At 30.8% G+C, this 12,068-nt stretch overlaps 1 protein-coding gene across 1 annotated transcript; it reads left to right on the top strand.

The window, feature by feature from the left end:
• Positions 1 to 468: 468 nt before the first annotated feature.
• On the top strand, positions 469 to 9,266 carry LOC134269966 (uncharacterized). Its single transcript, XM_062752137.1, has 4 exons — positions 469 to 562; positions 686 to 1,912; positions 7,749 to 7,798; positions 7,927 to 9,266. The coding sequence occupies exons 2-4, from the start codon at positions 851 to 853 to the stop codon at positions 7,943 to 7,945; spliced, it is 1,131 nt and encodes a 376-aa protein (XP_062608121.1). The 5' UTR covers positions 469 to 562; positions 686 to 850; the 3' UTR covers positions 7,946 to 9,266.
• The last annotated feature ends 2,802 nt before the right edge of the window (positions 9,267 to 12,068 follow it).

The following is a 12,068-nucleotide window of genomic DNA, read 5'->3' as shown; positions in this document are numbered from 1 at the left end:
GGATAAATATTTATAACTTTGTGGATATAAAGATACTGTTATTAGTATTTTTGATTACTCAACTGCTTATTTTATAAACCTGAGGGTCGGACTACCTTAAGTGCAGATTCAATATCCCACAATTAACAACGATTAAACTAACTTCAAGTTTTGTTTCTTCATGATTTTTTATTTTTATTAAATGCAAATATATATTAAAAAAAAGAATTACCGAAAAATAACTTTCCTTTAGACCAGATACAGACTGACGCCGAAAATCAGCACTCAATAAAATAAAGTAAATGGTTTGCAAGAAAAAAAAATTGAAATAAAACTGTCATATTAAACAACCAAAACTGAATTAAAAATTTACCATTTAATGATCAGAATAATGTTTTGATTACAAACAATGAATAATAATAAAAGTACACTCAGAAATGTTTGAATTATATATAAAGAAATTTGTGAACAATATTTTTTTGCAGATTATCTTCTATTTTGGTTGAAATCTGTAAACTGTTATTGTGGAAATGAGGCCCCTGTTATTCTTGTAGCTACTCACGCAGAGGGAAAATCGGAACAGGTATTTCAATAGCTGTTTTAGTCACATGTATAAATCATTCATAAAGATTTTTGAAATCATATTTAAAACTAATCGAAGTTCACGAACAATACAGCAAACTATATATGAAACAATATTTTCAAGAAAAGGACGGAATATTACCAAGAACTTATCAAGACGTTTCCTGTGTCTTCGACGATTAAAACACACTTGTGCAGCGATAGATATTTTACATTAAGTCTTAAAAAGCATGATGCAGCATGTATTGAAAGTCTAGATGAATTAGAAAGAAGCATTGTGGAAGTAGTTATGTCACAAAAACAGTGGGGAGAAGAGATACCCCTGGATTGGGCCATATTTGAAAAATTCATTTCAGAGAAAAAAGAAACAAAGCTTCAGAAACTGGACAAATTAAAGAAATCATTTGATGAATTGCTTCCTTTAAGCAGACAGGAATTCAAAGATTTATTACGCTTTTATCATGATATTGGTGTGATTCTATATTTTTCATCAGAAGAACCAATAAAAAATGATGACCGTCAGTTTCAGTTTGGTACTGAAATAGTTATCCTGGATATTCAGTGGTTTGTCAATTCATTCAAATATGTTATAACTGATTCAAAGCAAGCCAGTTTCAATAAAGTAATTGATGCAGCCCCCACTAGAGAGGCGCTTGATACATTTACAACTACAGGAGAAATATCCGGGGCATTCTTACGAGCAATCTGGACAGTTACAAAAAATCAAACAGCAGTTGAATACAAGGATGATATGATGAAATACATGGAACGATTGGGTCTCATGGCGATAGAAGAAAAGTCAGATATATGTTTTATTCCAAGTATGAATAGAATGAAAGTCCCAAAGGATGTTAAATCAAAGATTCATTCCCGTCTTAAAAAATCACCAACTCTGTACTTCAGATTCCCTGTTTTACCTGTATTTCTCTTCTACAGACTGATTGTGTGTTGTTTAAAGTCGCAGTGGGAACCTTTGATGGACGGAAGAAAATGTATCTATATTGACACTGCTATGTTTTATTATCAAAAACACGTTTTAGTTTTAGGAGTCAGTGAGAGTTATATACAGTTGATGCTGTATAATGATGATGATCAGACGCAAGAAGAATTAATACAGAGGACCTTTGGTGATGTTAAAAGAAAAGTAATGAAAATGTTGTATTCTTTAACAAAAACATTTAACATCGACCTTCATTATGAAGTTGGATATAGCTGTACACCTACAGAATTTGGAAAAGAGCTAGAAAACACTTTTTTGATAGAGAAGGATTTATTTGATTACAACGGGAAACAATGCCCCCTCCACGCACACACAAAAGATCATGGTGTTGGAGCTTTACGCAGATTCGCGGTAAGAGATCCTTGAACAAGAAAGTACAACTTTTATGAACTTATTATCAATTTTGATTTGGATTTGAATTCATATCTTTAAAAATGACCCGATAAGCTTTTACAGATTTTTTCAGCATATTCTTAAGTTTCTCCAGATCTGAGTCATTGGATGACGATTGTTTTTTTTAACATACAGGAAATACTTTCATATAATTATTATTATTTGAGACTTTACATGGTAAATCATTTCGTAAAAATTTGGTTTCTTATATCAAAGTTAATCAAATAGAACATATCTACCAAATACGGATCTTAATATATAGAATCTGAAAATGACATCGATATCAGGGTACATTTGTATCTCGAATCCCGTGTAACGTTAAATATTGACCCAATTCGAGTTTAAATTGACCCGGGGTTCATTTTTCAACGTTGAATATTAAACCGGTGTGTTTTTTTTTCTCCGTTGAAAATTAAGATCAAAAGTCGTTTAATTTATACCGGGGTCATTTTTCAACAGCTTGATATTTTTTTCTTATTCATGATGAATTAAACAAGTTGAAAATTGACTCTGTTGAACATCGACCCCACAATAGAGTCTGAATATTTTTTGAAGTGGGAAGTTGCTTTACGGGATTTATCAGTATCTCTATATTTATATCTCGGCTTCAATTATTTCCTTTTCAAGATTAATAGAAATAAAATTGATCAAATGAATTTAATAGAAATGAGCCTATCATCCCGTGTATATAATTTATGTACATTTTGATCAGTATACGATTTCAGTTATCTTCAAGCATGACAACTTTCTAAAATCCATATTTCTCAGAAATGGTGTGATGCTGATATCCTTTCAGTCCTCACATCAACATTCCAGTGTTGTCAGTTTGTTTCATCTAAGAAGTTGATCATCTGTCTGTAGTTTGGATCCTTAGTTCGAATTCTGATCTGGTCCTGACAATTGACATTACTTTTATATAGTGTCATGACAATGTACATATAATCGAAGTAACTGTTGAAAATTGAATGACTTGAGGTTTCTCAATCAATGTCTTTAAATATGCATCTGAAGAAGTCAAAGACTAGGAAATGGTGCTAAGGAAAGTCTGTTTGTTTAATATTATTGGACAGATATACGATTGAATGAGTTGATATAAAGTTTGAGGTGTTGTTGGGCCGAGGTGATTACATTCCTTGGGCTTGAGTACGTTGAATCCTTGACATGTCCAATACATCCTCTCTGCTCTTTTTCTCTAATATCCTCTTCGATATTTAGCACTCTGGCTAAACAATTATTCATCTCATAATGAAAAATATTAGTAAAAGTTTCTCAGATTTATTAGATTCATAGATTGCATTATTTGAATGAAAAATAATTCTGGTAGTAGAAAAGATTCTTTTTAAAAGAACTCAGTTCTATGTTATGATATTTTTTACACTGACTTACAGGTTATTTGTTTATTGAACAATAGAATTAGCAGACACCACCGTCGCTAATGGTCGCACTGTCTTACATATACCTAAAGTAGATGAAAATATCAAAAAAATGTGTAGGAATGTACATGTCCTATATCTTGATGTGATGACGGTTTTTCCTCCGTTTTCTCTCAAACTTGTAACATCTTTCTTTTCATTTCATAAAAGATGAAAGATGGAATAATTATTATTAAATTAAATTTGCATGAAAAATCATTTTAGCATATGGAAAATAAAAACATCTTTTTTAGGTTCCTGCTATTAGGAAAATTCTCGTTTTAGCTGAGAAAGCTACTAGTATAAAGTCTCGACGGATATGCAGCCATGATGACGTTGTAGAATCCGTTCTGAAAATTAACAAAAATTTTTAAGACAAATCTTTCAGTAACAGGAATACACGGACATCATAATTTATTTTTTTCTCCCCTTTTTACATGCAATCAATGTACTCACGGGATAAATAATATTCCTATACAAATATTTATTTAACTCTTAGAGATATTTAGTGAATTCCTTGAATCTTTTAACAAGGCTCAATCTGAAAAAAAAAACTAATAAGTTAAAATGAAATAAGATAAAACTTATAAATATTTACTTGAAATTCACAATATTTCCAAATAAATCATGTTGCAAGGTTGTTTTTGCATAAAATGTGCATGTATATTTATTAAAATACGAGAGTTGATAGAAAAACGACCTATTGCACATTGTACACCTATAATTCTTGTGTTATATTTCAGTTTCAATTAACTATGTCAAAATTATCTAGGTCAATGGCCTACTTTTCATGCCAGTGGCCCCTGAGCATTTCTCGGGAAATACCTTCTCACACTAAAACCATTTTTTTCTTCACTCTCAAAAATTTTTCTTCACTCTCAAAATATTACAAGCAACAAAACTCTTTAAATAATAAAATATCATAGCAATGAAACAGCGTTGCTTCATATAGAAAAACGACTAGAGTTTGGGCCATAAACATAATAATGATTACATCCCGATTTTCTTTTATCTTAATTATATTTTTTTCCATTTTTAATAGATTAAAAAAGAAGTCTGAATAATAAGATCTCTAGATTATTTATAGCCCAATGTTACTCTTGTTTCCCTAATTCTGATGGTATTAAAAGTGTATAGGGTCAATAATCAATTTATTGAGATATGTTGTCTGGAATGGGTTTTGTTCATATATGTTTGACCTTCTTTACTTCATACATGTAGCATTCAATTATTTGGAATAATTTATTAGCTTTAACAATATAATATCAATTTTGCAAAATTATTTCTAAACGTATATGTAACCTTGACAAAATGATTAATATTGCCAGAAAGCAAAAATTTTACAAAAATTAGAAATTTAGTCTGAATTTCCTCTGCATTGCAATACACTGAATCATAATAATATATTAAACTTATAAATTGATATTGAGTTAGAACTTAGTTATTTTATCCATTTAGAACAATATTTATACTTTATAAAATTTCTTCTATGTTTTTTGAAATCTAAGGAAACCTCATCCAAAGACACATAATCAAGACCAACCTAGCCAAATATTTAACTCACTTTGACGTCATTTTAACTATGACGAAATTCAAACTCAGGTTTCAATTTTTTATCTATAGCAAATGTATTTTTCGGTCTTATTAGCTCACCTTAGCCAAAGGCTCAATTGAGCCTTTTTCTGATCAAAGAACTATAGCGTATTTGATAGACACTTTGCTTACTCTTGTAGTGATTTTTAAAATACATTGTTCAACCAAAATTTTGTCCTACAATGTTAGTTTATACATGCTTTAAAGCAAATCACACAAAAATAATATTTAAATATTACTAATTCCCTCATATGTTAGATATAAAAATCGTTCAGTTTATTTGGAGAGTATAGTAAATATTGAGGTATCCTCCTAAACAATGACAAACAGTAGCAAAAGTCCACCCTTAACCAAAAAAAAACAACGTCTGAATATTTTATTTGAATATGACTGCACTTCATTACATGTAGATAATTTTGATTAAAGGTAGTCTTCATACTGTTAATGTTGAAAACATGTATTTGATTTTACTTCTCAAATTTCTTTTAAGATTTAACAATCTCTCTTAAAGTTATCCGTTTCTTTACAACGTCTTCGTGGCGTTGTGGTATAATTGCTGGATTTTAGACATAATGATCGTGAGTTCGAATCTCGCAGAATGAGTTTCCTAATTATCTATGCTTTTATTTTTTCTCTCTGTGCCTTTTTCCTTTGTTTTCTTTTATCATTTTATTACATATGTATAAATAATGAAAAAGATATATAATACAACAATACACATTGATAAATCTCTGGAAACAACAGTCCTAAACTTTTTTCATGACCCACAGTCATAGCTCCTAACTTGTTATATTTTTGAAATTTTCTAGAATTTTTGTTCAGAATAAGAGTATTGAACAATTAAAATGATTTTAATGTAACAAACTTTGAAAATATAACACTGGGCCACAAATGATTAAATACATGTAGTGTCATCTTGAATTGAAAAGGTACATGTATCTACAGTATAAATAGAAACAGATGATTTCCGTTTAAAACTTGAGTTGGCTCTTTGTCCGTTGTCAGTCGTCGTCGTTGGCGTCGTTGTCGTTGTAAATTTTTCACATTTTCATCTTCTCAAGAACCGCTGGACCAAATTCAACCAAACTTGCTATAAAGTATCCTTGTGTATAGGGAATTCAAATTTATTTAAATGAAGACCCACGCCCTCTTCCAATGGGAGATAATCTTGAATTAATGAAAAATTAATGCCATTTTAAAAAGATCTTCTTCTCAAGACACAATGGGTCACGAAAGATGAAACTTATGTGGAATAATTTTAGATAGTGTACATTCGACTTTGTACAAATCATGACCCCCGGGGAAATGGTGGGGCCACAATAGCCGATCAAAGTGTTTAACATAGGAATATATAGTATAAATCTTTAACACTTTTCTTCTCATGATCCATAGGGACAGGAAAGATGAAACTCATGTTGAATCCTCCTCAGAAAGTGTACGTTCAAGTTTGTTCAAATCATGACCCCCAGGGGTAGGGTGGGGCCACAATGGCCGATCGAAGTTTAAGATAGGAATATATAAGAAAAACCTTCAAAATCTTCTTCTCAAAAGCAACGGGGACAGGAAAGATGAAACTCATGTTGAATCATTCTCATGTAGTGTATATTCCAATTTTTTCAAATCATGCCCCCAGGGGTAGTGTGGGACCACAATAGCTGATCAATTTTTACACAGGAATAAATAGGGAAATCTTTAAAATTTTCTTCTCAAGTATTGTAAAGCCATGATTAGGGATACTCCAATGGAAGCATACTTATGTAGTGTAGATACTAGTTTGTACAAATCATTACCTCGGGTGGGACCACAATGAGGATAGGGAGAGAAACAATGGGGATTCAAATTCAAATTATTACAAAGTAATATATACAAACAAAATGTTATAAAAAATCTTTAAAAATCTTTTTCACAAGAACTTTCTTTAGGAGTTATATGCAGTATTTATAGTGAGACATGCATTAGAATTCACCCCCCCCCCCCCCTTAGTAAATTTTTCAATTCGGATTTGATTTGTTTTTTCCCTGAGATGAGCAATTTGGCCCCTGGGCCTCTTGTTTACTCATATGTTCCATAACTCGTTTTTAATGCGTCCAGATTGATAGATCCGGGGCGAATATTGTTTTTGTCATGTCTGTCTATAGGTTTGTTTCTTTGTCTGTCTGCAAACGTTAACCTTCGCCATAACTTTTTGAACCATGAAAGATAGAGACTTCGTATTTAGTATGCATACTCCACTTATTAATTTCTTTTAAATGAAACCAAGGTCAATGACCTTGTGACCTCAACTGTGACCTGTATGCTAAAATAGCTTTTAAACTGCAAACTTTAACTTTCGCCATAACTTTTGAACCATGAAAATATAGACTTCGATTTCAGAATGCATACTTCATTTAAAATTTCTTTCAAATGACACGAAGGTCGATGGCCTTGTGACCTTGACTGTAACATATGTGCTAAAAATAGCTTTTTAAAAGAGTTGTTGCCGCCGGGCACATAGTGTTTCACAAACACATCTTCTTGGAATATGTTTTTGCTTTTGTTTTTTTTTTTTATATTTTTATTTTACATTCATTTAATATTGTACATTTGCCTGATGATTGTCTGGGTTTTGTTTATCAGTTTTTATTTCCGGAGCTCAGTGTTCCTGCAAATAAATGATTTTGAAAATAACTCTTTATTTTGGAGATTCAAAAACGGAAATATGGATATAACATAATTATAATTTAATTCACTGTCATGTCATCTTTACATATACATGACTGTTTTCATTACTATTTTTCTCTTTTTTATAGAAAATGATCCCCTTAACATTATATGGAGAATCTGACGAGGAATATGAATGGTAACAAATGAATCCTGTGCTAACCCGCTTTAATTGAAATTCATTTTAATCCAGTCCTGTTAAAAAGTATACTGAAATTATGTCCTACTTGTTAAAAGTGTCATATTTTATACTTTTATTATGTATAGGCACGCAGTATCCTTTTGAAGGTCGCAATTTTAGAGGCGATGGGTACAAAAATTATAATTGATCTGAAAACCCTGACAAGGGAAATGAGAAATGTTCAAATTCTCAAACTCGAACATCCTATTTTGGAAGGACATAACTTTCTGTACAACCGCATATTGTTTATACAATATCAAGCTATAATACTTTGCTACAAAAAATGGGTAAACTAGCCTTTAATGTTCATATGAGATAGCAAAAGGTTATTATTTTAAAAAAAAGTTTTGGTGCATCCCCCGATGCTGGGTGCCTACTATGTGCTACATTTATTTTGTAATTAGCATAGAAATGATATGACAAATGTACATATATGCATTGATGAATATGCCACAACTTTTATCTTTTGAGCAATATGGACTTTTTTATCTATTTAATTCTATAATGCTAATAAATTTTGTAAATAATATGTAAAAATATTTGTTTTCTAATATGAATAAAATTGTGGATGTAAAAATTGCAAAATATGTAAGCATATAACTGTCAATGAAAGTCAAAATTAAAACAGGAATATAATATGTAAAATTGTGTGCTATATTCTCGACAGCAGAAATTTTAAAAAGAGAATTTTTCCAAAAAATATATATATATGGAACATTTATCTAAAAAGAAAATAATGAGAATACGTAGCCATTATCCTTTTTTTCCATGCATTTTAAAACACCAGCTTAATCGATTCATGCTGACGGATTATTATTTTTTAATTACAATTGAGGTCTAGATTTAACTTGAAAATAAAAAGTATAAATATTTAATGTTCGATTGGATACGTTGTTCCATCATGCACTGCCGACGACAATATGTGTACGATATTGTACTGCCCCCAGTTTTGTATTAAAAAAGAAGAAAAAACTGTATCTGGAATAAATAATCAAAAAGTTAAATGAAGGTTAAAATATTAATAGTAAGAATGGAAAAATACTCGTTTGTTTATAAGTTCTGCGTTTCCTATTCATGTAATATAAATTAAACTCCCAAAGAACAATCAGCGATTTTAACCTATTAAGATCAACTCTGGCTTAAGGAGCATTTTTAATTCAAAGAGTTCATTAATCTGTTGTATACAGCACACGAATAAAATCCTTTCAATATTCCTAACAATGTGAAAAGTAGTATAAATATACCCTCACGTGAGTTATATACAGGTGCGGACTGTTTACACGTGAAATTATATTTTTTCCAACATTCTTCATTTTGGCACTTATTTGTAACAGCAATTCACTTTTTGTATCAATCTCATATGTTTTTGTTAAAATTTATTGATTTGAAATGCATATGCTATATTTTGCAAAAGAATATTTGTATATTTAGTGGCTTTCCCTACACATTTTCAAATATTGTATTTTGCTTTTTGGATTTTTTCATAAACATAATTTATATTATGTAAAAATCTTCTAAATGAATCTGAGCTGTTCTGTCTTGGTTTATTTCTTACCAAAATTAAATTTAAAAAAATTGTAAGTATTTAACAGAGACAGACAAAAAAAGTAAATCATACTTCATCCCAACAGATATACTGTATATGACATAAGGACATGATGTGATGAACTCAATGCCTCTTAGAGATGTTTTATTGGATGTAACATCATTTTTTTTATTCTTCACATTTCATTTAGTCTGATAAGGGAAGCATACATCTGTCTCTTGTAGTTTGATGGTAACATTTGAATTGAAAGGCGTTTGGAACTCCCTTGAATTATGAACACTAGTACGTTGTACATCATTTTAAAAATCATCTTTTTTAAAAAAAAAGAAGGAGAAAACGTACATATAATTTATACATGTATATGCTATTTGAAGGAAAACAGTTTAATCACAATAATGAATTTATTATTTAATTTATTCAGGTTTATCTTAATAAACTGTTTAATATATACTAGTATTTATTTATGCGTCATTACATCTCATCTTGAATAAGAATATACTAAACAAATAAGAATACACTAAACAAATACAAATTTTAAACATGAGTAAACAACGGATCTCTTAAAGTAGAGGGGGTCAGGTTCCATGAAAATGGAATAACGAACAGCATTCAAGATAAAAAGTTCATAAAACAATAAAATAAAATAGGACCAGAGCAAACACGGAGCTTCATAACATCAGAGGTGGGATCGGGTGCCATCCCTTCCCGAATGGTCACAACTACTCGTGGTCCTTATCATGGATGGGAAATAACGGAAAAATGCGTCATTAATTCAGTGTAAAAACATTGTACTAACAATTAAAATGAAAACATCAGTCAGTAGAGAATGCTTTTGCGTCTTGAATCAACTAAGATAGATAAAGTCTGTATATCAGCTTTAGAATTTTTGAAATAATTATTGAATGATATTGTTGACACTTGTATCAGCGTCAGTTGCTTGTCTTTTTTTTTACACAAAGCACTTCAGATTATACAAATATTTTGAAATAAATTGTACGAATTAAATTAGGTTATCATACCTTGTAAATATTTGGATCCAATACGGATATTGGGTCATAAAATTCAAACATACCTCTAAACACAGAATGGTACACTAATTCATACGTGCGGGCAGACCAAAGAACTTATAATTTCATCGAACCGGATGCATACAATGGACACAAAAAATATATCCTTGATTTGCATTAAAAATATATTCATACTTTCTTGGTCATCTAAGGCAGTAACCTGCAATAAGAAATATCTGCTGAAAGTCTAGTTTTTTGTTAATTAAAGGTCACATTAACACCTAAGAGAAAATTAGCCCTACCTTGGTCTGCTATCAACGTCTGTCTTTCAAAACCTTTCCAAGGATGCATCCGTTCTCCGAGATAATATAACTACCGAGGAGGCTTTTTGACAGCTGTAGTAGCGTTAGTTTTTGTAACGGAGAAGGAATAAAATACAAATCATCAATATTTAGGACATACAAACTCAAGATAAAAGTGAGAGAAACACAGTATGTGTATCTCTCACTGCTGCCACAAAAAATGAGTTCTATATTTAGAAATCGGATCCCGACATGCATTCACGCAAAGAGGATTAACTTTTCTACCACATACCATCTACATGTGCAACTGTTTTATAATTCACTTCTTGCTACTTGTCATCTTCAACTTATTTTGTTTTGTTACATATACTTTTATATACTAACAAGCGATATAGAACATTCATAGGTAACCCAGCAGGCATTTCAACGTTGATTCAACGTTGAATCAACGTTGCACTTCAACGTTGAATCAACGTTGAATTTTGGTTGCATATGAAAGTTGAGGCAACGTTGAGACATAACGTTGTTTCAACGTCAATTTTCAACGTTGAATAAACGTTGAAAATGGGTTGAATTTTTGGTTGATTTATGCTTGCAAATGAAAGTTGAGGCAACGTTGAAGTTTCAACGTTGTTTCAATGTCAAATATCAACATTGAACAAAAGTGAACATTGGTTGAAATTAGGTTGAGATTTGGTTGAAATTTTTCTGTTGTACAAACATTGATATTTGGTTGAAATCACGTTGAATTCATATTATACATTTATTGACTGAGTTCAAGGGCAACATGCGTTTTGTTGGACACAAGAATCAAACTGTCTGCTTCAGGGCATTAGGCAGAAGGCAGACAGTTTGGTTCAAGTGTCCGACAAAACGAATTTTGCCTGAGAACTCTTTCAATAAATGTTTGTTATACCTTTCATTTTATTTTGTATTTTTTGACATAAATGTATTTTGTACTATATTCCGTAATATAACATCAGATCTGTCACTGTTTAACACCAACGAATGAAAATGAGATTAAGCTCCGCCCATTCTGTGACGTAAGCGGTCCAACATCTCTCCGAGCGGTCCAACATCTCACTCAGCGGTCCAACATCGATTTTTTTATGCCCGCTCAGCAAAACATTAAAAATGTTAGACTTTTTTCTGTATAGATTTGTATAGGAACACATTTTTAAAGGTATAACAATACATTTTGCTTTATAAACAAATACATTTCAAATTCTAATAAAAATTTTTATTCAAGTTCAATAATATTTATATAAGTTGTAATTCAGTGATCTGATCATTTGATGATTGTGAGAGAATTTATTTTATATGTATTTTAAAGACAAACACAAATTCGGATTCAATCACTGAATCTCAAAAAT

Source organism: Saccostrea cucullata, unplaced genomic scaffold (genome assembly GCF_032062105.1).
Source record: "Saccostrea cucullata isolate Sc308-1 unplaced genomic scaffold, CSIRO_AGI_Scuc_v1 ctg1181, whole genome shotgun sequence".
NCBI classification, from domain to species: Eukaryota; Metazoa; Mollusca; class Bivalvia; order Ostreida; family Ostreidae; genus Saccostrea; species Saccostrea cuccullata.
Note: the sequence above shows the minus strand (reverse complement) of the source record. Positions and strands in the feature narration are given on the sequence as shown.

Excerpts from the sequence above, each read along its gene's own strand:
- LOC134269966 (XM_062752137.1), top strand. The coding sequence starts at position 851 with ATGTCACAAAAACAGTGGGGAGAAGAGATACCCCTGGATTGGGCCATA. Across the intron at positions 1,913-7,748 it reads GAGCTTTACGCAGATTCGCG|AAAATGATCCCCTTAACATT; the intron begins GTAAGAGATCCT and ends TCTTTTTTATAG.